Source organism: Harpegnathos saltator, unplaced genomic scaffold (assembly GCF_003227715.2).
Source record: "Harpegnathos saltator strain DR-91 unplaced genomic scaffold, Hsal_v8.6 scaffold237, whole genome shotgun sequence".
Classification (NCBI taxonomy): domain Eukaryota; kingdom Metazoa; phylum Arthropoda; class Insecta; order Hymenoptera; family Formicidae; genus Harpegnathos; species Harpegnathos saltator.
Window position 1 is genome coordinate 4,295 of NW_020230025.1, and position 27,794 is coordinate 32,088.

At 40.1% G+C, this 27,794-nt stretch overlaps 4 protein-coding genes across 9 annotated transcripts; 3 read left to right on the forward strand and 1 right to left on the reverse strand.

Moving 5' to 3' along the window:
- Nucleotides 1–2,225: 2,225 nt before the first annotated feature.
- Nucleotides 2,226–2,733, forward strand: LOC112588528 (THAP domain-containing protein 4-like). The gene is made up of 2 exons (XM_025298775.1): nucleotides 2,226–2,588; nucleotides 2,651–2,733. The coding sequence occupies exons 1-2, from the start codon at nucleotides 2,436–2,438 to the stop codon at nucleotides 2,684–2,686; spliced, it is 189 nt and encodes a 62-aa protein (XP_025154560.1). The 5' UTR covers nucleotides 2,226–2,435; the 3' UTR covers nucleotides 2,687–2,733.
- Nucleotides 2,734–3,714: 981 nt separating this feature from the next.
- On the forward strand, nucleotides 3,715–11,526 carry LOC105184704 (BTB/POZ domain-containing protein KCTD3). 6 transcript variants are annotated; one of them, XM_019842128.2, is made up of 12 exons: nucleotides 3,715–3,880; nucleotides 4,110–4,423; nucleotides 4,664–4,819; nucleotides 4,942–5,130; nucleotides 5,252–5,740; nucleotides 5,864–5,980; nucleotides 6,434–6,439; nucleotides 7,612–7,751; nucleotides 8,033–8,219; nucleotides 8,387–8,656; nucleotides 8,856–9,057; nucleotides 11,203–11,526. In XM_019842128.2, the coding sequence occupies exons 1-12, from the start codon at nucleotides 3,822–3,824 to the stop codon at nucleotides 11,432–11,434; spliced, it is 2,361 nt and encodes a 786-aa protein (XP_019697687.1). In that variant the 5' UTR covers nucleotides 3,715–3,821; the 3' UTR covers nucleotides 11,435–11,526. The 6 variants fall into 6 exon arrangements, with proteins under 6 accessions (XP_019697687.1, XP_019697688.1, XP_011141944.1 ...); XM_019842129.2 differs by having other exon boundaries at nucleotides 8,862–9,057; XM_011143642.3 differs by lacking the exon at nucleotides 6,434–6,439.
- Nucleotides 11,527–11,909: 383 nt separating this feature from the next.
- On the reverse strand, nucleotides 11,910–13,898 carry Sras (Ras converting CAAX endopeptidase Sras). The gene is made up of 3 exons (XM_011143640.3): nucleotides 13,667–13,898; nucleotides 12,185–12,290; nucleotides 11,910–12,107 (listed from the first exon to the last, which is right to left on the reverse strand). The coding sequence occupies exons 1-3, from the start codon at nucleotides 13,780–13,782 to the stop codon at nucleotides 11,910–11,912; spliced, it is 420 nt and encodes a 139-aa protein (XP_011141942.1). The 5' UTR covers nucleotides 13,783–13,898.
- Nucleotides 13,899–14,031: 133 nt separating this feature from the next.
- Nucleotides 14,032–26,894, forward strand: FBXO11 (F-box protein 11). Its single transcript, XM_011143646.3, has 8 exons — nucleotides 14,032–14,597; nucleotides 18,531–18,863; nucleotides 19,469–20,278; nucleotides 20,508–21,360; nucleotides 21,472–21,692; nucleotides 22,010–22,228; nucleotides 22,351–22,558; nucleotides 22,684–26,894. The coding sequence occupies exons 1-8, from the start codon at nucleotides 14,501–14,503 to the stop codon at nucleotides 22,811–22,813; spliced, it is 2,871 nt and encodes a 956-aa protein (XP_011141948.1). The 5' UTR covers nucleotides 14,032–14,500; the 3' UTR covers nucleotides 22,814–26,894.
- Nucleotides 26,895–27,794: the final 900 nt, after the last annotated feature.

Sequence of the window (27,794 nt, forward strand, 5' to 3'; positions counted from 1 at the left end):
CACTGTAAAAATGCTACATTTTTCATAAATTGCGATTCCCATCTCACTCAGGAAATTTATTTTCAGAAATCCGACGTTTCATTCAGAGTTCTGGTTAGCCCCCCACGAGTTCTAAAAATTATTATTAACACTCGGAGCGCTAAAACCAAAATTGAAAGAGTTCTCGCCGATTTTCGAGCTGAGGGACATGGAAATATTCGACTCGTGGAACGAAAATCGGCGAGAACTTTCAATTTTGGTTTTAGCGTTCCGAGTGTTAATAATAATCTTCAGAGTTCATGAGGAGCTGACCAGAACTCTGAATGGAACGTCGGATTTCTGAAAAAATCTTTCGATCCGAGGGACATGGAAATATTAAACTCGAGGGACAAAAATCGGCGACATCCCTTTCAATTTTGGTTTTAGCGTTCCGAGTGTTAATAATAATCTTCAGAACTCGTGAGGGGCTAACCAGAACTCTGAATGAAACATCGAATTTCCGAAAAAAAATTTTATGTGTTTAATAAACAATCAATTTTTTTGAAAATCCGATGTTTTGTTCAGAGTTTTGGTTAGCCCCTCACGAGTTCTAAAGATTATTATTAACACGCGACGCGCTAAAACCAAAATTGGTAGAGTTCTTGCCATTTTTCGTTTTCTAATTCGGGAATTTTATTTATAAATTTTCTTATTGTTTTAAACAGAACTATTTTTAAAACTAATCTAGAACTATAGAACTTAAAAATCTATCTAGAACTCTAAAAAATTGCCATTTTTTACATAATGAGGGGCGTCGTGAAGTTGGCCCTCCGATTTTTAAAATGATATTTTCTCTACTTTAAATGACGGAACTCTTTCTATAAAGGATTGCGAACTCTGCGAGATCTAAAACTCTGCGAGGGGCATTCAGAACTCTAATAATTTTTTTCAAATTTGAAGAATGAAGGGCCATCTTCACAGAGGTGATGGAGCGAACACATTCTCTGTCTCTCTTTTGCTTGGCTCGTCGAAACAAGTCGAGCGCAGGGAGGGGTCTCAGAGGAAGTGTCATCGACGAAACGTGCAATGCTTGCGATGCCCGTGTGTTGTATGCAATACGTGCATTTTCTTAAAAAATGAAAAAAATTTATTGTGATACACGTATGTTGTATGCAACACGTGCATTTTCCTAAAAAACGAAAAAAAAAATGATTGGCGAAAAAGGACAACGCCGACCGCCAAGGAGATGCGAACCACCGACCTCAACCCCGCGAGTCCAGCGTACTTCCACCAAGCCACACGCTCTTTGAGAAGCTCGCTCCTTCATTTGGGTCATGCAGCACTCGCGATTTTCAATCGCGACTTTCTTGCAAACGCTTCAATGCTACGCCGTATCTTTAAGTGCAATGTTAATTTGTCATGCAAATCTATCGACACAACGAGTTTAGTCGAAATCGATTGCTATTGATCATCTCGTTGGATTCACGCCGAGAATGAAACGTCAGTCTCGGCCGTGTGTCGGGAAGCACAATCTCGGCAACGTTGCGAATTAGAGCGAAATGGAGAGAACACATTCCCTCTCTCTCTCTCTTTCGCTTGGCTCGTCAAAACAAGCCGAGCGGAGGGCGGGACTTCAGACGGATAGACGGGAGCAGTTTCTCTGAGTGTGTGTGCCGACTTCATTCTTACATAGAAACGTACGGCAATTGAAAATGTTTAAGCATATACCCTGAGATTCTATCTGTGCGTATGACACGTGTGTGTGTGTGTGTGTGAGTGTGTGAGTGCGTATATGCACACGTACGTCACGCACACTTTCAATGCAACACATGCACACGGACACAATTGCGCTAAAAAACGCCTGCCGGAGTATAAATAAATACTAACGTAACGCTGAAATATTTTGGAAAAATAATTTTAAGTACACACAAAATATTATCTTATTATCATATATTTATATATCGATATAAATCGTATATAATCTTCATGATATTAATCATATACAATCTCAATTCTTATTTTTTTTGTGCATGTTAACATGTTAATTCATGTTACAAATGCATAACAATGCGCGAGACCGTGCTTGTCAAGTACGCTATTATGGTTGTAGCACGGACATAAACCGCCTGAAAGTGGATGTAGCACGGACAGCCACCAGATGCAGGTTTTACGGTCGAGACCTAAAAGTGGATGTAGCATCGTAGTTCTCCTCTCAAAATGGATGCAGATAGCGCCCATTCCCAGTGCGAAAAATCGGTGTCGCCGAAAACGCCGTGTTGGCCGCTCTCAGCTTCCTCTCTGCTGGCCAATGTTCTAGTTGGATACAAAATGGCTACTACACCTGTACTGCACTTACTGTAATCTCGGTTTTTACGCGTGCACATGCAAGTGATAACATAACATCATTTCATCTTGGAGAAAACTTCTAACACAATAAAAGGACTATATATAAAAATATTTATAAAAATATTTTAAAAATGACTAATTGTTGCATACCGGGATGCAGAAATAGAAGCGAAAATGGCTTCTATATGAAACGTTTTCCAATAAATAAAAAACAAAAAATTATATGGTTGAAACAAATTGGAAGAGAAAACTGGAAACTGAAACAATATTCAGCAATTTGTGAGGTAAGCATGTAATTATATCAAATAATAAACAAAACATGTTTCTCATCTAATTGTATTTGTAGGTTCATTTTACTAAAGAAATGTGGGAAAAACCGTGACAGGATGGTTCCAAAAAATTAAAAGCACAAGCAGTGCCAATAAGTTTTCCTCATACAAAAGTAATGTTGGAATCTTTCGATGGAAAAATAAAGAAGTTAAAATATAATAAAAACAACGATGAAAATAATTAAATTATTATTAATAAATATTATTATTAAAATGTTATCGCGTAAAAACATTATTTTTTGTTAATGATACGACGTTTAATTATTTCTTAGAAATGAATTATGTAATTGTACATTATTTGCCTTATATTAAGTAAAGCAATTATAATATTGTTAATTCCCTTATTAAAAAAATGAAAGATATTGAATGTACTGCATTAAAAACATGTCACAATTTATCCCACAAAATTAAAATTCGTTTCATTAATTTTAAAATAAGGAAAAGTTGTCACACTGGAAAATTAGAAAAACCTGTTTTTAATAGTAAAACCATGGCTATGCATTCCGTTATTAGATAAAATTTAATAATCATGTTATTACATATGTAATATTTTTTTAACTTTATGTAATATCAAAATTTAATAATAAAAAAATTGCAAATATGTATTTTAATTTTCCTTTTCCTGTTATTGCTATTCAAATATCCCGCATACTTTGCTATCACTAATTGGTATCCAGCCATTTCGTATCCAGCCAATCAAAAATTGGATCACATTGGCCAGACTCTTACTATAGGGACTCTAGTGCGGAAAGTCGGTGTCGTCGAAAACGCCGTGTTGGCCGCTCTCACGTTCCTCTCTGGTTTATATATTATATTATGGTATTTAACGCTCAACAAGATTTTTCTAATATTCTAAATCTCGGCTAGATTTTACGGAGGCCAATAAATCGTGGTTCAAATCTTGACTATCTTATATATTTTAATCTTCTATACAAATTTTTGAAAAGGTGATTCGAAAACAATTCGAATAAATTATAATATATCGACATTTAAAGATTTATCGAATTTGAAAACTTCGAGAAGATAATCGATATCCTAATGACGAGAATCGAATATCGATATACTGGTCGATTATCACCTTCTACATAACCTGACAGAGGGATTGTTTTGATTGCCGTAATACTCATTGTAATTAAGGATCTCGTGAGATATGAGTTGTTATTATAAAAATACACGATAATAGCAAAAATGGCTGCGCCTTATTTAGGCGTGAGTGACATTGTTCACTTGAACGTTGGTGGTACTAGGTATGATCATTACCCAACGATTGTTACTTGCTGTTCCCTTTATTCTTCATTTTTATGCGCGAATCCAATGTGACGCGAATATTACATGTACGTCTGTGCGTGTATGCACTGGACGCTATTATTGGTCCATTATTTGATTTCCAGTAATATTAGAGCAATTTATGTGTTGCTCGTTAGAGCAATCATTACTAAGGACTATCGACAAAGAGTAAAAGTTGTCCTCTTTCAGATTTTCCACGTCTCGCCAAACACTGACGTGGATCCAGGATTCATTTTTTACAGCACTGTTAAGTAACAGAATTGACAGTCATAAAGATGAAACTGGTGCTCTTTTTATAGACAGAGACCCAAAGCTATTCTCTATTATATTGAATTATCTTCGCACAAAAGACATTGATCTGAGAAGCATAGATATCCGTAGTTTAAGGCACGAGGCTGAATATTATGGTATTACACCTTTAGTTAAGCGTTTGATGCTCTGTGAAGATTTGACTCAGTCATCCTGTGGCAGTGTATTATTTTATGGCTATTTACCACCTCCAAGTAAGAAAAGTTATGAATGTCACTGATTATAATAAAATCCTATTACAAATTTAGTTTTGGAACTATAAACTTTATGCTGTGCTCGTAGAAGTATAAACTAGAAATTAAAATATAAATATATATTGAAGAAAAAGAAAGAACTTGTAATAAAAATCTATTGTATATTATTACATTATTGTTATCAGAGAAAAATCACTGTATAAGCTGACAGAAGCTATAATAATCTATATTATTTAAAAGATATTCCTCTTCAAGAACCTATGGCAGTAACATCAAATGTCAGTGATGTATCTGTTCATATTAGAGTTGTGTCTAATACCAACTCCAGAGTTGATGGACCATCTACATCACAATCTACAACTGCTGCCAGTTCCATGAATCAAAATGCTACTACTGGTAATTAGAAATATTAAATAATAATTGAACTATCAGTGAAAGAGCATATGTCTAAACCATCTTATATAAAAAAAAGTTTAATGATTGATAATCGAAAGAAAGAAACTTTTAAATTGTTCTAGGCCAACAGAATCACAAAACAAATCTAGGGACCCACATGAGGAATTCCTCTTTAGATTATCGATTGCCACAACGTGGTCTGCCACATTCTCGCACACCATCTTTAGATCTGAGACATGTTAGAAACAATTCGGCGGATCTGAATAAGTTATATAGAAACGACATCAGCTTAGTATTTGGGCAACAGCAAGGTAAGTATTAACGAAACATACGATAGGTAATAAGGTATAAAACTTCAGATTTTCTAATTATCAAACCACATACATATTTTTTTTATTCTCTTAATTTTTAATGAAACTACTTGGTGTGCAGTTTCATCATGGGTAGATCCGCTAAGAGTGCAAATTATAAAAGCACATCACAACTGGATAGTAATCGCTTACGCGCACTTCATAACATGCTACCGATTGAAAGACTCATCCGGATGGCAACATGTGTTCACCAGTCCGCACATCGAGTGCATAATAGAGCGTGTAGCTATAAACGCGAAGATGGCCTGTGCCATAGCGGATAGTAAAATGGTTGCTATTTCCTATGGTAGCCAAGTAAGACTCTGGGGCATATACGAGGAAGGGATTACTAGACTATCTAAAGTAGGCACATTCAACTTGAACGTACGCGTGGAATATCTGTTCTTTATTGGCAGTCAGTTGGTTGCATTGTCACCGACCGGGAAAATCGGTGTGTGGCACGCAATGACTCATCACTGGCAGATACAAGATGTAGTACCTATTTTGTCTTTCGACACGGCCGGATCCTTTCTGTTATTAGGTTGCAACAATGGATCTATTTATTATATCGGTAAGAAAAAATAAAAATATATCGCTGAATAAGAATCTAAATAGAACTGTAATATCATTCAGAGAGTCTGCATTTGTGATTAAAAGAATATCTACTGAATTTGATATTCAATATGTATTGCAGATATGCAAAAGTTTCCTTTGCGGATGAAAGATAACGATCTGCTCGTGACTGAATTATATCGAGATCCAAGTTGCGATCCCATAACTGCAATATCTGTGTATTTGACGCCGAAAACAAGTAAGCCCTTTCTTATTCTCATTCTCGTCTTAATGTAAGAATCTCGATAAAATGACAACGTACGGAAACCCGAGGTAAAACACTCTCAATTAGAAATAGTCGCTATTATTCGCCAAAAACAATTCCGACGAATTTGCGCATTTGAATCGCTTTTGAGGATTCTTATTGCAGGAATGCCATTTAGCAGAAGTAAAATTTCAGAATGAAAGTCGTCCATGAACTTTATAATCTCACACAAAATAGCTACTTTAATCGCACGCTGATATAAAAATATACATTAAAGCAATTAAGACAAAGTTTAAATATAATCATTATTGCAAATAATATTAACATTTTATTTATTAAAACATTATGTTGTGAAGCTTAAGAGAGTGAAAAATGATTCTTAAAGATATTAATGAAAATTTATTATTACATTCTTTGCTTCATGATTTCGTACAACTGGATCGATAGCACAAGGCAAGTATGGGTCGATATACGCAGACGTTTTGCCTTCTCACGTTCAATTTATTATTCAAAGCGTCAATCTCTATCCATCTTACGTATTAATTGTATCAAATGTCGCGAATCACGTAATTCATCACAGAGCACTCCCTTCCTCTCCGAAAATCGTTAAGTTCTACTAGATCGATGCACCTGATCACAATGTGTCTCCCCTTCATGCTAGTAACGCAGATATTCGTATACGCAGTTGTGTTTACCACATACAGAGCACATTTCTTCATAATAAAATACAAATGCAGACCGTACACTATACAACTGTACCTGTACATAGGAAATTCACATAAGACACGGACAATGATTGCACGACTCACACACAACCTTGCTATCCTCATACGTCCAGTTGTACTAATGCAATGTTTTTTTTCTCTTTTTTTTTTTTAATTTTTCATGCATTTCGTGCAGTTGATTCAATTGATCTGAATTAGTTGCTAAAGTCGTTTTCTCACTTTTCCTCTTCAATCTAATATATTCCATGCTAGCATCTGAAAGGGGGAGGGAAGGTAATAGGAAATACACATATTTGCTTGCACATTACTTTTTTTGTTGGTAGTCCATAGATAAAACTTCAGATAATGCTCTTTTTCTCTCTGGATAAATTATATTTCAAATTGATTTTATTTGCGTTAAATGTTAAGATCTTTACGTATAGTTATTTGAGACATGACTATTATTACTTGTGATTGTTATTATGTTTCGTTTTACAAATTAATATTCGCTGCATGTAATATCGTGGGCTTTACATTTTAATTTACATACCAACTATTACCTTGTATTAACAAACACATTCGAACACATTTGTGTCATTTATTCACATTATTTCACGCCATGCCTATATTTTTAAAGTCTTTCACCTATTGTTATTGTAATTATTGTAATGTTGAGAATTAATCCTCTGATACACTATTCAATTTTTTTTATGTCTACACGTAATGCATTACGAAGTTAATCTACATATTACCACACAAATCTGTTTCGACGAGATAAAGATTTTAGTGAGTCAATATCGCTAAAGTACGCGATAAAAGAATTACAGACAATATTTAGGTTTATTCCGATTCGCAAAGTGCATCAGGTGGTTAATGCGATATGAAAGAAAAAGTTCTGAAATTTTTCCACCTCCAACACAGGTCTCTGTGGAAACTGGATAGAAATTGCATACGGCACGAAATCTGGTAGTGTCAGGGTAATCGTGCAGCATCCAGAAACTGTGGGTCATGGTCCGCAGTTATTTCAAACGTTCACAGTACATCAAAGCAGCGTAACTAAGGTATGTCAATTCTTGAAATGTCTGAATCCATATCAGATCGGTGCGGAAGGTTTATCGTATCCATGAAGTAAAGTCAAAAGCGAAATTATTCAGTTTTGAGGTGTTGATAATTTTTCTGAATGAAACAAACAAGTTTATAGTTTCACTCTCGAATCATTAACTTTTTACAAGCCAGAGTTGAATAGAAAACAACGGATCTTTTGTCCCAACTATAATAGTTTAAATTCGACTTATGAACGTTTTTGCGTTTGCTTTAGTTACACGCATGAAACTTGTTCCAGGTGACGTTGTCAGAAAAGTACCTAGTATCAGTCTGTTCGGAGTATAATCACGTACGAAGTTGGGCGGTGACTAGATTTCGTGGAATGATTTCGACTCAACCAGGGTCAATGCCTGAGGCAAGCTTCAAAATCGTTTCCTTGGAAGCAATCGACCCTTGCGTCAGTTACAATGCCGGCAACGACTTCGGTACGTCGTAATGTTACACGTGTCTTTCACCACTACTACTATTATGGCCTACTATTAGATTCGAAAAATCGCATTAATTTCTTTACAGTTCATTTATCGATATTCTTTTAAGATTATTAGATTAAAACGATCGTATTAATTCAGTATTCATAATACAATATACACAGGTCCGTTTGGTGAGCAAGACGACGAGCAAGTGTTCGTGCAGAAAGTTGTGCCTGAAACTGACCAATTGTTCGTTCGATTAGCATCGAACGGGAAAAGGGTTTGCGTAATACAATCGGTGGATGGCAGCATCATAAGCTCGTTTTACGTACACGAGTGCGAAGGTATGGGCTCAAGGCCCAGACGTTTCATATTCACCGGTCATTCTAACGGCACTATACAAATGTGGGATCTCACGACGGCATTGGATCCGTCTTTCAATGCCTATCAAGGTGTGTTACTCTCACTGCGGAATGATGTGACGAAATTCGCATAGTATAAGTGACTCGTCTGAAGATCCAACACAAATCTCCACAAGTCAAGTTCCCTTCCACATTCAGTCGACTAAAATTATCCATTTGATAATGTACACATAAATATCATGATGCGACTCATTGTATGTTATTTTTAAAAATCCATAATTTTTCCTAGCAACAGATTCCTCCGGTGGACCTACACCAGAAGAACTTTGGAAGCTATTGGATCAATGTGACCTTAGCAACAGTCATTGTTCGACACCTTGTATCAGTCCTTCTCCTTCGTTGATCGCTGCCGGACCTAGGATTAAGACGAGTAACGTCTTGTTTCTTAATCAGTCGCAGAATCCAGACGCTATACCGGGACCCAGCCAAACGTAAGAACGTATTTAATCGAGATATCTTGATAAAGTGGTTAAACTGAATATATTTTCTGGTTCACAATCAGATGTAGGAAGATATGCGTTAGCATACAAACAGAATCTGCATTTATCTAGTTATTTGTTTATTTATTGATAAACCAAACACACCATAAACCGTCGAAAACAAGTCTGCGTAGTTATAGTTCCTAAATCGATATCATTGCATTCACGCGCGTAAAAAAGATTATTCTATCCTGTAAATATAGAGGGAGTTCGTTATTTATCTATTTAAACAGTGCAATCCGAAGATAGCATGGGAAAGAACATGACTGCGTTATAATAAGTTTTATAGCTATTTTATTCTAAACTGATCACATGTAAGTTTTAACGTGTTGATAATATTAGCTTACCGTAAGTGGATTTTATGCAAACGCAAATGAATGTCTATGAAATTTATTTCAAGAGAGTTTGATAATATGAGTAACGTATATTCTCAAACAAATCATATTTAATTATTGTTATTAATATTAACATAATAACTCACAGAGTAATTAAATTTTGTATAAACCGTTTAAAAAACGTAAAATTTTAAGCATATATGATATGCTTTCTTTATTATCTATACTGTTATTCTTATCAGAGCAATTATCAAATTCTCTTAAGAAAACCCGATTCTACGATATTCATTGTTTCAATGTAAACTTTTATACATTGTCGTACGTAAACTCACTTAATAAAATAGTGCAAGACTCGTCTAGGTAGAGGGATAGATATTCAGTAAAAACATTGACTGATAGGTAATATATGAGAGTTAAATGTTTTGTTTAGAATTATATATTCTGTATTAATGTTATAAAACAAACGAAGATGATCGTACATAGAAACGTGTCATTCTCTCGCTATGTATTCAGACAAAATTAACAAGTTCTACCGAATTTTTGAGAAAGCTATCGGTATAAGTCGACGTTGCGAACATCGTTATATGAATTTTCGCATAGCATACAATCTGCATTTTTACCTCATCTGCAAAACACTTAATAATATGTCAACATTGTATCACTATTAACACTTCATATCCCTGAATATATATAATTTCAAAAGTTGATTTCAGCACGATATAATCATATCTGTCGAGTAACAAATGCGTAGTATACATATGCAATTGAAAGATATTTAAAAGTCGAGTTGCGCCTGAACATGTGTTTGCATATGTATTCGGCTACCGTGACTTTTGTACATCTCATATGTACAAAATATGTACGTATAAAAGTACTTACGTACTTCTGTTGCAATTTCATTGCATGTATAATGCATACATGTTCATTGATACATGTACATATATAAAAAATTGTATGGTAATATTGTTACAACCGTTACTTTTGTGATTCAAATAAAACATTGGTATACATGTAGCAGCTTCACTTGCATTTAAATGTCACATCACTGCTGTTCACATATGTATAATATGTATGTATAGACATTATAGGTACACTGTACACATACAGATCATTATAAAAGTAGATGATTAGAAAGATCGATTTAGAAACTTTCTTAATACATTATATTAATCATATTATGATAGTCTATATTACAGTTGTTGTTTTACAAAAATTTCCCTGAAAAAATAATATCGATAACACTTAACCGACGGCGACGCCTCGAATCGTGAAATAATGCGACATCGCGACATACGTATATATGTAGCCATTCGTAAACGATAATATATATACGAGTCTGCGCACTTTGGCTTTAAGAACAAATTGGTTTTGTTCCAATATAGTTATTGACACACTCTCGCAATTACCACTATAAAAGTCTAATTAAATCTCAGGCACTACGGTGATACATCTCATAACAACGTCGAATTGTACGATCAGTCTAAATTAGACTATCTATATCGATATATTTTTCGGCTTAAAGGATTAATCAGTACGAAATCATGTTGATCCCGCGATAATGCGCGGAAGACACCTTGACAGATGAATATTGTACTGTTAAGATTCGACGTTAATGTCACACAGCAATGTAAAATGTTAAGTCGATGGAGCGATAGAGAATTCCTGCGTAAAAACATTAAATCCTAATCCAGTTGTTAATAAAACCGCAAACCTACTCATCTGTTGTAAGTCGGACATATCTCATGTAAAATGTTTATGCCAGAACAAATCGTTATGGAACAGTGACGGATGAGTCAATGGCGTCAACAGAAAACACCAAGCGACTAAGCCGACTACAAACAGACACAGCAGTCCGGCTCTCTTCAGCGGGTCCTTGTACGCCACCACTTCGGAGAGATCAGGAAAGCCCATGTGATTGCAGAAGGAATGCACGGCGAATGGTGCGACAAAATGACCTGAGGACAGATACAAACATAAGGAAAGGTCTTTCATGATTAGCCAATAGCACGTTAAAATGACCTCACCCGTTTTGGCAAAGAGAAAGGCTGCATACGCTCCGAATATTGTCGTGTACGCGGACTGGAAACCTGAAATCGAAGCGCAGATCTTTCGTGAGAAACTCCTTGTCTCTCTATCACCGTTCCAATCGCGGAATTAGTAGTAACGAGGGATTTTCGCTTACAGGACATAAATAGCGCGTGCTTGATCCCGTTTCCCATCTTTATCCTCTCCACCACATGATGGAAATGAGCCGCCCCGAAGAACAGGGGGCACACGAATATGGCAGTAGTCGGCGCGAAGCATTGCAAGAGCAACGGCAACATGCAAGCCCTGAAGGTCCACTCCTCGGACAACGGAGCGATCACCATATTTCTCCACCAAATCAGCGTTCTCACGCTTCCCAACCGATACATTGGCTCTGAAGAAAAATTTGCAACAACATGACACCTGCTTCATTCCAGATGCGCTTCATCGTGCACTTTCAAGAGGAGCGTATCGGATTCTGAAATGCAATTTTGGATGCTGACCAGTGTACAATCGCCACAAGCCATTGAATCCCTGCAGACTCAGAGGGCCTAGGAACAGGATCATCGTTAGAAGCAATGGTATCACAGTAGCCTGTATCAAGCCGGACCATCGTAGACCCAGCAATTCCCATATGGTTGTCTGAAATGCAATATGAAAGAGTAGAGATTATTGATCATTCACACAGAGCGTCCTGAAACTATTTGACGAAGAGCTACCTTTCTGAATACATTCTCGTTCATTCCAAAGTACAAAGGAACTGGTGAAATGAGAGTCATGATAAACACACTAAAAAATCGCTTCTTTATCGTCGACGGATGTTCCCTGAAACAAAAACGATCAAGAATAAAGCCCGATATCAATGATTTGCATAACAATATTGCTATCGAGAAGAGAACATTATATTCTAATTGTCTCTTCACTATGTTAATTATGTTAATGTGTTAATGATTTCATTAATTATATGATTTTAAAATAACCGATGAAATCGTTCATATTATCAACTAAATTTGATCGTGATTGTCTTATTAACTCTTACAACAATTGATGAGTTCACAGACGAATTTACTCATTCTCTGACAAAATGACATTTGCGTTCGATTTGAAAATTCCGCCACGCATATGTCACATTCAAATCCAGCTGTCATGTCAAATGTTGCCGTCTCGGTTTCAAGTTCTAGCGCTATATGCGCGTTTTACGCAGGTTTTCTCCCCTTTTTCATACTTTCATATTTATATATTCTCTATATTTAAAATAAAACAGCTACAAATCTAAGATTCGCAAGAGAAAGACTGAAGTTACAAGAAACTACTTGGAAGTGTAGCCGACTAGAACAGAGGGTCGATTATGAATCTTCCCTTCGAATACAAAATTGAAGTGAGAAATGCAAACGAAACGTTTTCAAATGCTCTTAAGTTGGAAAATCTTTGGTCTCCTTAAATTTACGGTCAGAAAAAGAAGATTCACATTATCAACATTCTGAGATGCTGCTACTCTCTAGAAATCTATATGCTCTTTTTAGCTGCACTGTTGAATTAGTACAATGAGTTAGAGCGAGACAACTATATTTCTTTTTCTCACTCCAACCTATTGCACCGGTTCAGCAGTGCAGCTAAAAAGAACAGACCCTAGTGTAAAAAGTGCAAGTAAGGATGGACAAATCAGTCTATTGGTCTATTCTTTTCAGCTGCACTGTGGAACTAGTGCAATAAGTTAGAATGAGACAACTATATTTTTTCTCACTTTAACTTATTGCACCAGTTCAGTAGTGCAGCTAAAAAGAACAGACCAAATCACGCACGATCACTAGAGTTCTCGTTTCCCTAGGAGCGACGTTGCTGGCGCCACCTGACCAGGATGCGATTGTGACAGCGAATGCTGCGACGCGGAGCGCGTGGGACAGTTACTTGTATCCGTCCGGTCGGTGTAAAGTACCACACAGTTACAACTCGCCGAAAGAGCGAGCGCCGCGCCTACGAGAGGAGAGTGACACTGACGTTTCATCGGGACAAAAGAACGGTCGCGCGACAGGAAAAGAACCGAGTGAACGGAACGGAGAAATCGCGAAAGACACCGTCGTTGTTATCGTCGTCGTCGTCATCGTCGTCTTTGTGGTTGTTGCGTCGATCGCCGCTGTCGTCGCCGTTGTTGTCGTCACCACCGCACCACTGTCGCCGATCGCGACAGACGTCACACGTACCTGTTGTGCGGTGAACTCCAGACATAGAGGCTCGCCACGTACACGACCGAAAGCGCGAGGCACGAGAGGACGGCGGAGATGCAGGGCGAATCGGTATTTCGCTCCGCGGCCTCCATAGCTCCATAACCGATGTCGGTCGCTTGTGTCGCGCTCCACTGCGGAAGGGGGGCTCGGTAATAAGCCCCGTGGCGGCAGCGGCGGCGGCGGCGGTGGTGGCGGTGGTGGTGGCGACGGCGGCGGCGGCTGCCGCGACAGAAGAGGTGGAGGAGGAGAGCAGGAGCAGGATAAGGAAGGGGTTGGGGAGGGAAACGCCGTGTAGCGGCAGCGGGCGATAGAGGGGTGACGAGTGAACGGTGGGTCGTGCGAGTCGAATGGGGGGCGGGGAGGGGTTTTCACGCACAGCACGCACTCACGGAGCAGATATTCGTCCGATTGGCGGCTGCCCTCTGGGCCACCAGTCGGCAAGCAGAGTCCTACTCGTCGACCGTCAGCAAGATGGCCGCCGTGCACGGTGGTAGTGTCGCTATTGTGTAGTGTGTTTTAAGCTTTTGGCAGCTTCTGCGTGCGCGGCCCTACGTTGCGGCGGCTGCCCTACTGCCGCGCGCGGGGCGGGGGGGTACCGCCGGTCCTCGCGCACCCTCGCAGTCGAGGGAGTACGCGAAGTCGCCGATCGAGTGCTGCGGAGCTGCGAGAGGAACAGGCGGCGGAGGAGGAGGTGGAGGAGGAGGAGGAGGAGGAGGACGACGAAGAAGAAGAAGAAGAAGAGGAGGCGGAGGACGACGACGGCAACAGACACGGAGACGAGGACGTCCGCCGAGCGCCGCCGACAGAAAGATGCCGAGCGCGTCGTTCACGTCGTCGCGCAGCTACGTGCGGAGATCGCGGCGGAAAGGCGCAAACAGGATTCCTCTGCCATCGAGAACCACTTCGGGTAAGCGTGCGAACGAGCGAATGAACGAGCGAACGAGCGAGCGAGTGAGTGAACGAACGAACGAACGAACGAACGAAGAGGGATAGAGTGAGAAGGAGAGAGAGAGAAAGAGAGAGAGAGACCGAGCGAGTGAGAGCGAGAGAGGATGTGAGCCTAAGTGAGATAGAGCGAGAGAGAGAGAGAGAGAGAGAGAGAGAGAGAGAGAGAGAGAGATATAGAGATAGAGATAGAGAGGGGGCGTAAGGAAAAGAGAGACAATAGGAGAGACAGAATCAACTACATCCGATGTCCAGGAGTTCATAGCTCGCCCATAGATCACATCACCAATGTCTTCGTCGAGAACACAGCGGTACGACAGCATGCCGAAAGCGTCGCAGAGGAGAGCGTACACTCCGCCATCTCCGTCGGGTCTTTGTCTCCGTGCGCGATTTATAACGTGCACGCACGAACCTCTTGGCGTACATTCCGCATCGTACGTTCCGTTTCGTCCCGACTCGTCTTCGGCGGGCCACCTCATCAAGGGGCGTCCATCGCGCAGGAATTTCTCCCGGAGGTGCCAGCGCAGTTCGCGGAAACGATGACGCGGTATGCACACGGGGGCACACACACGAGCCTTCCGAAGTTTCGTTCTCTCCTCGTCTCCGGGATCGTGGCGGAGCTGAATGCGGAGGCGAGGTGTTGTGCATGGCGATCGACCGCGAGATTGACGTTTTAGGCGTGTGTAATCGAGCGACCGTACGTCTCAAGGAAATCGAGGTTAATGTTCTTGTCTAGGCGCATAAGTGTAAGGTCCGCAGCTGTAGGCTCTTTAGAACTGCATCCTTCCATGCTTCTCTTGCGATTCTTTCTCTTTCTCTACCTCTTCGAAGCGATTTCACACGTTTTTGCCTCGCTTCAGACAGGAGAGCTGTTAAACGGGACAGCCTTGTGTATTTTGTCGAATGCATGCTGAAGTAACAAGGTAAATGTACAAGCAAAGGTACAATCAGAGATCAAGAAGTTGGGACTTGATGTTGGTAGTCTGATGATATCTGACTCGTAACTGATAGAGGACAGAACTGTTGTTAGATGCAACTCTATGTAGAATTTTAGTGTAGTGAAGAAATCTAACGTTCTCAGAGAGTGGCAACTGCAACTGTATGTGATGCAAGAGAGACTGTTCTGCACATTTGTAGAATCTTGGTTCTTTACGAGGTACTAGTTCTCATTTTGACAGGAGACTTGTGAACTTATGAATCTTGGCTGTCATTTGCCAGACAGGTACTACCTCAGTACTGCAATTTAAATCGCCTAGTACCACGTGAATCGCCTAGTAGTACACACTATCGAACTTTCAGTGGCAAAGCTGTCGAACTTTCAGTGGCAAAATTTGGAGACCTGATCTAACCATACGTGTAGCCGTAGCGACAAAGAAAGTCGAATTAGTCCACGCATCGACGGTTGTACATTTTTGCATCATCGACTGTGAACCTTCTTCGTGCCAATGATCGCAATTCTTGCTTTACTAATTCTGCTTAACTGTGCTTTTGCAGATCGTAGCGCTATTCGTAGTACAGATAAACAAAGAGAGCGGTTTAATCGTAGCTGTTTGCATATCGACATTCATTCAAACAGCCTCGGGGCAATAACACGAGTCCACGTGATGCTCCGGAACGTACAAACGACCATAGATTCAGGACTAGACGAAAACCATAAGGCGACGCACGAGAGTACAAAGCGATCGGTAAAAGTTAGGGTAACATTAATCTAACGAGACCCTGAAGAGAAAATGATGCTTGTCATAATCGTACATTGCTACTGCGGGCGGTAGCTCAAGAGCTATAATGTAATAAGGGTTGAACGACCCTCGCGTTAGTACTATTCACGGAATACGATCCTTATTGTAATACAATATCGCGACAGGACGAAGACTCGCTCCGTTCGGAGAACGCTCGCTTTTGTATCTCTTGTATGCCATACGTCGTCGTGAGTCGATTGTATCGATCTCGATCTCAACTTCGCGATCAATCCCTCGGAATGTGGGTTCCAAAGAACCCCGTCCCCGCCTTCCTGCCACTGTCTTCTTTTCCCTTTTTCTCTTTCTCCTCGCCCCTCCCCTCATCGCTCTTTCTCTCTCTTTCTCTCTCCTTCCTTCTCGATCCCGAATCACCAGCGATCCAGCTGGAACGCAGCACAACTTGCCAAGTATACGTCGATTGGAGCCCGAATTTTCCAGCGCACCGCGAGAAAGAGAGAGGGGAGCGGGAGGGGGTGAAAGGAGAAGCGGAGAAAGAAGACGATAAAAAAGAGGAGGAAATGAGAGAGCAAGAGGATGATGAGAGCGAAGAATAAAGCGTCTTTCAGATGATCGAAATTGACATTCGTGGCCGCGTCTTCGAGGAAATTTCACTCTCGTTGCCTTCTCGTCCGCGCCGAGCGATTCTTTCGCGTTTGGTGTTTGCGGTTCTTCGGAGAAATGGGTGATACGATGCTTTGTACAAACAATTAAGAGCCGATTAAACCCGCACACTTTCGTCCGCGCGGCGAGTTCAAAGAGTATTCCCAGTATGGGTGTCCTTAAGAGCGACATTAGATAAGAGTAGAAATTACATCACGCGATAAAACTCTATAGTGCTTTCAACTCTTCGTCGAGTGCTCGTGAGAAAGATTTCCAAATCACGATTACTCAAATAACACACGCAAATTTCCACATAAAAGTAGGATATTTAAAGGATCTTTCTTGCAGGGGCAGCGAAAGGAGAGGAGAGATAGGCAGGCTGACGTCTGTTACGCGATATATCGGCGCCATCCGCCAATAGTGCGTTTTGTGTGGTGATGAATTAGTGCCTGCTCCACTTTCGCGAGAGGACTTGCTGTGACCCGAAAACGTGATCGAGAGATCCTCGCGGCCCGGAATCCGCGTATCCCATGGATCCCACGAGCGTGCGCCAGTGTTGACCGGCTAGAAAGTGAAACGTCAAGGCGCGCTGTTTACGACGCCACGGAACGCGCCGCGTGACGATTCCGCTTGTATCATTGTGTTCGTCGCACGATAATTTTCGTGATAGTGAGTGGGAGAGAGGGAGAGAGAGAGAGAGAGAGAGAGAGAGAGACGCGTCGGCCATGCGGCGTGTATCTCCTTTTGACAACTTGTACTTTGGCACACGATGCAAATTTCAATTTTCCGCGATCGCTGCGAATTGCCGACTGAGATGGTGGTTAATGGAGTGAAATGAAATGTACCGCGCCCTGATGTGTAGTCTTGCTCTCGCAACGATGCTACGCCGAAGAGCGTGTCGTTACGGAAAGAACATGCGCGCACACACACATACACACAGCACACACGCGTACAAAATCGATATCGACATTTATTGCTGTTATTATTATTATTATTATTATTATGTAATTATTCATAATTTGATCGTATATTGAACTGTAATTAGGTTTACATAATGCCAACAATTATATCACGATACACGGTCGCATCGTGTTGTTACGTTGTTAACAGATTCCTCGTTCGACATGTAGATAACAACGTCACAAGCTTCGCACATCTTATACACCCGTCTACTTCAACGTTTGTAGAACATAACGCAAATGGTGCGGCACCATATGTACATAGGTCACGATTTGCAAATTTTTCTAACGCCCCTTGACGTACCGTATGTTTCACGACATAGACGAGCGAGGAGGCCACGTGTGCACATGATCGGCTACGATTATTTAACACATTGCTTATGTTGATCAAAAGTTGATCAAATAAGCGTCTTTAACTTCGATTTTTATCGTTCATCATTCATTCCGCTTTCATTTTGTTTCTTCGTCTACGTGCACTCTATTGGCTCCCCTCTCCCTCCTCTGTCATAGGTCGAGGTCTTTCACGGTAGAGAATGAATCGTCGCTACCTCTTCTTGATTTTTTCACGACTATTGTGTTTCTTTCTTTTTTCACTAGCCGAACCATGCGACCTGCCGTGTCCATCGCCAAACCCACAGATGCTACCTGGGGGTGGAGTTGGCAGTGGCGGGGGTGCAGGAGGCGGAGGAAATGGCGGAAGAGGCTCGTCTCCTAGTGTATCCGGTGTGGCTGCACCATCACCCTCTCCGTCTCATTCGCACTCGTCGCCTTACGATTTGAGACGCAAGAGCCCACCTCATCCGGACCCAGCGCCCGGCACCAGTTCTGCCCTACCACCATCGGGTGGTAGCAGTATCGTCGCAACCCTCGGTTGCTCGTCCCTACCTGCGAGAAAACGACCGAGACGGACGTGCTCGTTATCCACAGAAGGTGCATCTTGAGTGATTGTTAAAAGTCGACAAAAATTCACTCGGAGGGTGAAGGATTAATACAACGGCGAATGCATCGTCGACATCGTCGTCGTGTCGTCATCGTAAATTCATTCGAGTGGCACTTTTATTGAGAAATCGAAAGATAACTTTCACCGAACTCCGATTAAACCGATCGATAATCTACTGGCGGAATTGCCAACGGCGATTTCAAACTGCGTAATTTGTTATTCAACAGTAACCAGGAAATTAATAATTGTGTGTACGTTAACGGAACAAAACTAATTAGTATCTACGTTATCGGAATAACAATTTTCAGTGTAAGTTATCAGGAGAGTTTTCTTATTTCGATAACAAACGCCTTTTCTCTTGTGTGTGTTTTATTTTTGACGCTAGCAATTATGCCAGTAGAGTTAATTGTCGATTAATTTAATCAGAATTCAATGAAAGTCGGTCTCCTTCGGTATCAGAACAAAATGTGCATAAAAGTCCTTACATCCTTGAGTGATAGAATAAAGCACACGAGCTTTCTACGTCTCGAGTGATACATATTTGACTTCATTTCGCGATTATTCTCGTTCTAACTTCAGTTCCTTTTGGCGACAGGTATCAATACAAACACAGCGGCGCACTACCTTCAGTACGAGCTACCGGACGAGGTGTTGCTCACAATATTCAATTATCTTATGGAACAAGACCTGTGCAGAGTGTCGCAGGTCTGCAAGCGTTTCCAAACAATCGCGAACGACACGGAGCTTTGGAAGTCACTCTACCAGCAGGTCTACGAGTACGACTTACCTCTGTTCAATCCCGCGCCGTGCAAATTCGAGTTCGTCTCGCCGGACGAGTCCGACTACCCCAACCCGTGGAAGGAGAGCTTCAGGCAGCTGTACAGGGGTGTTCACGTGAGGCCCGGCTTCCAGGATTTGAAGTTCAAGGGACGTAATCTTCCGCACTTCAACACGATTCAGGGCGCGCTGGACTATGTCGACGAGTATAGGAACAACAGCGGCGCCACGGCCGGCGGCACCAATACGACCGCCGGCGGGCAAGGTTGTTGCAGCAGCAACAGCGGCAGCAGCAACAACAATTCGCAGGCGATCGAAGAAGGGCCTCAGCATTTGGTGTTTTTGCATGCCGGTACATACAGAGGTGAATTCCTCGTTATAGACAATGATGTGGCGTTGATAGGCGCCGCGCCCGGTAACGTCGCCGAGTCTGTCATACTGGAGCGTGAGAGCGAGTCGACCGTCATGTTTGTGGAGGGCGCGAAACGCGCCTACGCTGGTCACCTCACGTTGAAATTCACCCCCGACGTCACCAGTACTGTGCCGCATCATAAGCACTATTGCTTGGAAGTTGGCGAGAATTGCAGCCCCACCGTCGATCATTGCATCATCAGAAGCTCGAGCGTCGGTGTGTGTTTTATGTTTTCGAATTTGATCTATAAACTTCGCGATAAAGAGAGATCGTAGAAGCTTAGTAGAATTCGCGATAACACTATAAAGCCAGATTTATGACACAACAACTACGTAACCACTCGAAATTTGCAAGATATAGTAATAACAGTTAGAGCATCGTGTGAGTGCCACATTTGAATTAAGCAATTCATGAACGTTACTGAGACTAAGCTTTCAATTTTCAGTCGGTGCAGCGGTCTGCGTCTCGGGCGTGGGAGCCAATCCGGTGGTGAAGAACTGCGACATATCGGACTGTGAGAACGTGGGTCTATATGTGACTGATTACGCTCAAGGCACTTACGAGGACAACGAAATCTCGCGGAACGCGTTGGCCGGTATCTGGGTGAAGAACTACGCGAACCCAATAATGCGGCGGAATCACATCCACCACGGTCGCGACGTAGGCATATTCACATTCGACAATGGTCTTGGTTATTTCGAAGCGAACGACATACACAACAACCGGATAGCGGGGTTCGAAGTGAAGGCCGGCGCTAACCCGACCGTCGTGCATTGCGAGATACATCACGGCCAGACGGGAGGCATTTATGTCCACGAGAACGGTCTGGGCCAATTTATCGATAACAAAATCCACTCCAATAATTTTGCTGGTGTGTGGATCACCTCGAACTCGAACCCCACCATACGACGGAACGAGATCTACAACGGCCATCAAGGCGGTGTGTACATATTCGGCGAGGGTAGGGGCCTGATCGAGCACAATAACATCTACGGCAACGCCCTGGCCGGCATACAGATCAGGACGAACTCGGACCCCATCGTCAGACACAACAAGATACACCACGGCCAGCACGGCGGTATTTACGTGCACGAGAAAGGCCAGGGTTTGATCGAGGAGAACGAGGTCTACGCAAACACCTTGGCGGGAGTCTGGATAACGACCGGTTCGACGCCGGTGCTCAGGAGAAATCGCATCCACAGTGGCAAGCAGGTCGGCGTGTATTTTTACGACAACGGCCACGGAAAGTTGGAGGACAATGATATTTTCAATCATTTATATTCAGGAGTACAAATAAGGTAATTTAAAGACCCGTCCTGTTAACGAGTCCCGGGTGCCGGGTCCCAGCGTGAGCGCGTACCTAGCGCTAAGAACCGCTGAATACGCACGCGCGTTTCCTGTTAATCTAGGACTGGCAGTAACCCGGTAATACGTGGAAACAAGATATGGGGTGGGCAGAACGGCGGTGTTCTTGTGTATAATAGTGGCTTAGGATTACTCGAACAAAATGAGATTTTTGATAACGCGATGGCTGGCGTCTGGATTAAGACGGACAGCAACCCTACTCTCAAGAGGAATAAGATATTTGACGGTCGAGACGGCGGAATCTGTATATTTAACGGTGGCAAAGGTATGGTATTCTCTTTATGGAGTAACGATACGCGATCCTCACGGTCGACCAATAATATGTATTACATAACCAATGTATATAAGATCTTTTGATGAATAATGTATAATTCATCTCAATTAACCATTTCTTTTTTCTCTTTTTCATACGACAAGACGCTTTCTCGCGTTCATTGTGGCACAATTTATATTAAAGAATCGAATCAACCGCAAATGACACGGTTGAAAAACAATTATTTAGTATCAACAAATTAAATCTTGGATTTAGTATGTGGTTTTTTGAGGCGCATTTATCACGTTCCTCCATGCATCTCGGTATAGGTATCCTGGAGGAGAACGACATATTTCGCAATGCACAAGCAGGTGTGCTCATTTCGACGCAATCTCATCCCGTGTTGAGGAGGAACCGGATTTTCGACGGATTGGCAGCTGGAGTTGAAATAACCAATAACGCCACCGCTACGCTGGAAAGCAATCAAATATTCAATAATCGATTCGGTGGTTTGTGTTTGGCGAGCGGAGTGCAACCGACGACTAGAGGTAAATATTCCGTCTCCCTTTTTGACGACGCACAGAGCTATTACCTTATCCTGTGCGTATCGGTAGCGTAGAGACAGAAGCGCAAAACGAAAACATATACGGAAAATTTCTCACTTTTTTAGACAATAAAATATATGACAACCAAGACGCAGTGGAGAAGGCGGTTGGGAACGGCCAATGTCTGTATAAAATCTCCTCGTACACGTCGTTTCCCATGCACGACTTTTACCGCTGTCAAACGTGCAACACGACGGATCGCAATGCAATATGTGTTAATTGTATAAGAACTTGTCATGCTGGCCACGACGTAGAATTCATCAGACACGATCGGTGAGAGAGAAAGACTCCCGCCTCTTTTCACATGTTATTTATTTGCATTAACACGTTTTTGACGTAAAACGTAGATTTTGACGTAAAACTGTTGTATAATTACAACCACATGTTAATATTTGTAGATTCTTTTGCGATTGTGGCGCCGGAACGTTGAGCAATCAGTGTCAGCTACAGGGTGAGCCTACTCAAGACACGGATACATTATACGACAGTGCAGCGCCCATGGAATCGCACACACTTATGGTCAACTAGGAACTAACCTAATATAATTTAAACAATCAAACAGCGTTAGAACTGTAAGTCCATTATATCGCGAGCACGCAGTGACCCATTGCCGAGTTCTTTATTGCGATTTTCGATTTGCTTTATACACGTCAAACGCGATTGTTACTATTTGAAAAAAATTTGTTAATATTGTTGATATTATTTAATGTCCACTTATCGGGATTGTCGTATCTGTCCCTTTCTATCAGCTTTATCATCGTTTAGTGTTAAGCGAAAAGACGTCCGCGAATAACGGATAACGATTCCGATTATGCATTCGTAGACGAATTTGTATACATAACAATGAAATACAAGATAATCTAGTGAAGGACGGTCGAGGAATTTAAAAGCATATGATATTTCAAATATTTAATCAACATGGGCCAAACTCAATTATGGGTTGATAAAAATTATAAGCAATTTATTTTGCTGATGCTTTTTTCTTTCTTATAAAAGTGTTGGGGTAACATATTGTTTAAAAATGGGTCCTTTGCCGGATATTTTGTTTTATTTTCTGACATTCTGATATGACATTCTGGATACAGGAAATATCTCGTGTCCATTTTTCCGTGATTTCACTTCGATACTTTTATACACAAAATGTTTATACAAATTATTTTGTGCACAAAGGAAGATAAAAAATATTGCTGAACGAATAATCTGTATAAGGTTAGTTTTTTGATCCCATGTTGGTTAATAATTTATTATTTATTTTTGCAATTGTGTTATATGCCTTTTTAAATACCTCAATTTAAAAAAAAGTTATCTTGTAGACTACGGTTCTTTCTATGGAAGTATACATTTAATTACGTTGATTTATATAAGATAACATATAATATATATTTCTCGTTTTATTACTTAAAAACGTTACAGGAAAATATACAACCTGTTGATAAATTTAATATATTTACAAATGCATATTCACGGTCGTATATTTGTTATTTGTGAGTACGTTTTGCAATACCGTATTAGTAATTTACTTTTGTTTTTTCTCCACTCTTTTCTATCTTTTCTTAAATTAATTCTTTAATTCTATGAAAGAGTGTTTGAAATTCCCTCCCCCTATAAAGGATCTTTTCTCATCACAGCAGTAAAAAATAATTTATGTTCAAAAATAAATTGTCAATTGATATATTTATTTACTTTTTCTTGCGCTATCTCTATGAACAAATATCCTTTTTATAAGTAAATTATTTGGCTATATCGGCTAATTTATATACAACTTTATTTTGTGTATTAATAGATTGAATATATATATATTTTTTTTTCTATAATTTAAAATTACGAAACCATTGGCTTGATGCTTTTTGTGTGTTATAAATTTTATTATAAATGTTATTAGCTCTACAATGAGTTTTTGTTAGAGATTATTAGAAAGGAAGATTGTTTCTTTGACGCGCGCCAAGATAAATAAAGAACTCAGCAATCGAAACGCCAAGAAACGGTAGTAATAAAATAACGAAGAAGGCCCTCGTATAATTATATGACACGATATAATATTAGGTATATCAAATTAATTTAAATGTGTAAACGACGCAAACGCTAGACTAATCGTAAATCGAACTTTTCACGTGGCTCTTTTTATCGAAGTTCTGTCTCAAAATCGAAAATCTGCGTATTACGAGAAAAGTGCAGTGCTGAACTGTGTAAAAACGAGAAGAACGGAGAAACATGTGTATACGCCATAATAAGGACACTCAACGTATCTCGTTATCGAGATGCTCTAATGAACTGCTTAAAACTCTAACGAAAGCCGCGGTAAACATAGTTAAAGCAAATATAAGTTCAAGAATAAATAACAGTGTGTCTGGAATGTAAATTGTGTATATCGAACAAGCAGCGGTAAGCATCTCGTTGATTGTATTACCTACTTATTCGAGCAGAAGCATCAACACCATAAAAGCGTAAAGTATATAAATAAAGTTTGCACTCAGCAGTTAATAAGCGGAGACTAATAATTATGCCAGTGTATAAAAAGAAAGAAAGAGAGAGAGAGAGAGAAAGAGAGATACAAGTAGTGCGTGTTGAGTGTCACGCTCGTCCGGAAATGTGAAACTTAAAAACGTTTAAACCATTATGAAAAATTAACAAATGAAAAGGACCATAAACCAAAACACGTCACGGAACGTCACGATCGTTAACACGCTAAAACGAAAGAAAGAAAAACAAGTGCGACTTTGACGATGATGAACTTGTCACAAATCTGTGCGGTACAAATCTCGAGGAGGTAAACGAGAGGTGAGGAAGAGTTAAACGAAGCGGGGAAAACTAACTTGAAGATCTATTGTAAGACATACCGAAACAAATGTCTAAAATATGTGATAATATAAAACTCACAGGTGGAATAATCAAAATGAGAATAAACGTCTATAACGCTCTGCTAATTTTTTTTATGTAAATGTACCTCATAGTTAACGCGTAACGGTTCCATTATTCGCGTGGTGAATTGTGACGGTCCTAAGTTGCCTCACGGGCGAAGTGCGTAATAAGGATGGGAGAATAAATGTTCAAAGTTAAATAATTCAAACCAAGATGGGGACGAGAGGAAGAAAAGTAGTGCGTGCACTTCCGCTGTACGACAGTGTATACCAGTGAAATAAAAACAACAAGAGGAGGGGAAACAAAGGAGATTAATAATTATTCGAAAATAGAGATGTACTGTCCGAGGAACAGTTTTTAAAAAAAGAAGTAATCTCGACTTTTTCAAGATAATCCGATTTTTTTAATTATTACGTTAAATGTGCTAAAATCTTAGTCTAATCGAGTTATCGTAATTGTAATTTTTCCGGGAGCGGCGTGCGCGCCCCCGTGCGAAACAAGGAAGCGCCTATTAGCGATAATTTTAGACCCGAATCCGCTTTATTTACGCGAGTGATTCTATGCATATAATAGATAAGTAGAAAAAGAAAGGAAACGAACTGTCGTTCATCGGACTTCATTACTGTGAATTTTGTTCGACAGACATAATTTTACGACGTAATTCGTTATTGTACGTACTATGTAGTTCTTTTATATGTCACATCCGGCGAAACGGCGCGTATGAAAATTGCCTTTGTGCTTACCGACCCGCGAGAATTACGTAGTATTACGTGTCACGATGTCGTATTATACACAGCGTAATCAGAGCTGTTGCACGTATGATGTCCGACAAATGTGCGAACCGAGTGCAAGAAGATAAACGTTTAAAATCGAGACAAAGGCACTTCTCATGCGCTTCACGTTAAACCTAAATGTAAAAGGTATTGAATATCTGAATTCTCGAGTGATACACGGTACGATCTGTTGTTTTGTTTAACGTTCTTTCATGGATATTTTTTTGTCGTATATTCAAAGCGGAGAATATTGCGGAAGAATGTAGCGGTGCGACGCGTAACAAGACACACATATACACATATATGCATACACATGCTGCGACACACCGACACCGACTGCGTTAGAGATAGGATCGAGTACACTCAGTATTATCAATATCTTCAATATTATCTGTAGCATGTTCTCGAATTTTTCATGAATACTTGGAAGTATCTGAAGATGAAAAGTACATGTAGTGTTTACCTTACAAACGTAACTACAACAATGCATGTATTGTTACAAGTGAATGTGTATATGTATATAAATTTTTACTTACTATAATGCACGTGTTGATGCTGTTATGTTTGTAAGTAAAAGAAAATATTGGCTCGAATGTACTTTGAGAAGTTTCAGTTACATTTTGTATCGGTATAGTTCGGTATTACCGCATCCATATCAGATCGATTTTTAATCGTAGCAAGTGCTTTACGAAATGAGTCCACGATGTTTAATAATGCTGATTCGATTTCAGTGAAACAACAGCCGGTTCTCATCGAATCAGTCGAAGCACATGAATACAAGTTGAACTCAATCCTATTCCTAAACTACGTTCTCAAGCGCTTCTTGTCGTTCTTGTATCTTTTTTTTCACGTTGAGCGTGAAATCGAAATTATCGATCAAAGTTACGTCGTTCTCTATCAATATATTTGTAATTATCGAAATTTATTTGTCGACCTGTTCGGATAGTATAAATTATCGATCGAATTTGATCATTGGACATTCTGTGTTATATCCTTGAACCTAGTTATTTTAATTTATATATATTTATATATATATATATGTATGTATGTATATATACGTATGTGTGTATATATATATATATATATACATGCACGTAGACGGATATCTTTTCTCTCTTTATTTTTTTTTTTTTTTTTTTCTTTATTTTACTGGGGCGAAAGAAGGAGACTTGTGCGCGTTTATCCTTCGTCTCTTGTTCTAGAAACGAGAATAAAACGATCGGAAACTGTCGGAAGTATAAATTTAGCATTATATCTGCATCGAGCTGTTTTCCTCCTAGGAATATAAGAAAGGCAGCATTTCTCTGCGATTTTCAATCTCCTCCATTGCGTACCGAGAAAAAGAAATTTGCTGTCGCGGCAGAACTAACGCTGCTAGCGCAATAGAAACACAAAGGGAATTTGTTACCGTATGTAATCGCGATTTCTTTACTTATATATATATATATAAAATATTAAGATAAAGAACAACACTTAGCTAGCTGGTAAAAAATAAGATTTTTTACTGAATGACTTTGGGCATAAAAACATTCGTGCAAAACGTATAACTTTATTAACGGACAAAAAATATGTTATAGCAAAGTTATTTGCAACGTGCAGAATCACTGTTCTCAATGTGTGTATTTTTGCTGTTCAAATAGTAGTCGACAAAATTCGCAGACAGCGAAAAATTCGTCGCTTCGGCAAATTCCTTTTCCCCATATAGTTTTGAGTATATCGAATAACTCTTCACACCGTGAACATTGTTTCTGCAGCAGTAATTGTATATGTATGTATGTATGTGTATATGTATATGTGTGTGTGTATATATATATATATATATATATATATATATATATATATATATATATATACATATATATGTGTAGGACAAAGCA

What these genes read in the sequence shown, in the direction of transcription:
- LOC112588528 (XM_025298775.1), top strand. Translation starts at nt 2,436, where the DNA reads ATGACTAATTGTTGCATACCGGGATGCAGAAATAGAAGCGAAAATGGC. An exon ending in AATATTCAGCAATTTGTGAG is followed by an intron (nt 2,589 to 2,650) that starts GTAAGCATGTAA and finishes TTGTATTTGTAG; the next exon opens with GTTCATTTTACTAAAGAAAT.
- FBXO11 (XM_011143646.3), top strand. Translation starts at nt 14,501, where the DNA reads ATGCCGAGCGCGTCGTTCACGTCGTCGCGCAGCTACGTGCGGAGATCG. An exon ending in CATCAGAAGCTCGAGCGTCG is followed by an intron (nt 20,279 to 20,507) that starts GTGTGTGTTTTA and finishes TTCAATTTTCAG; the next exon opens with TCGGTGCAGCGGTCTGCGTC. An exon ending in TATATTTAACGGTGGCAAAG is followed by an intron (nt 21,693 to 22,009) that starts GTATGGTATTCT and finishes ATCTCGGTATAG; the next exon opens with GTATCCTGGAGGAGAACGAC.
- Sras (XM_011143640.3), bottom strand. Translation starts at nt 13,782, where the DNA reads ATGGAGGCCGCGGAGCGAAATACCGATTCGCCCTGCATCTCCGCCGTC. An exon ending in TGGAGTTCACCGCACAACAG is followed by an intron (nt 12,291 to 13,666) that starts GTACGTGTGACG and finishes TTTTTGTTTCAG; the next exon opens with GGAACATCCGTCGACGATAA. An exon ending in ACGAGAATGTATTCAGAAAG is followed by an intron (nt 12,108 to 12,184) that starts GTAGCTCTTCGT and finishes ATTGCATTTCAG; the next exon opens with ACAACCATATGGGAATTGCT.
- LOC105184704 (XM_019842128.2), top strand. Translation starts at nt 3,822, where the DNA reads ATGGCTGCGCCTTATTTAGGCGTGAGTGACATTGTTCACTTGAACGTT. An exon ending in AGTATTTGGGCAACAGCAAG is followed by an intron (nt 5,131 to 5,251) that starts GTAAGTATTAAC and finishes CTTGGTGTGCAG; the next exon opens with TTTCATCATGGGTAGATCCG. An exon ending in TGGATCTATTTATTATATCG is followed by an intron (nt 5,741 to 5,863) that starts GTAAGAAAAAAT and finishes TATGTATTGCAG; the next exon opens with ATATGCAAAAGTTTCCTTTG.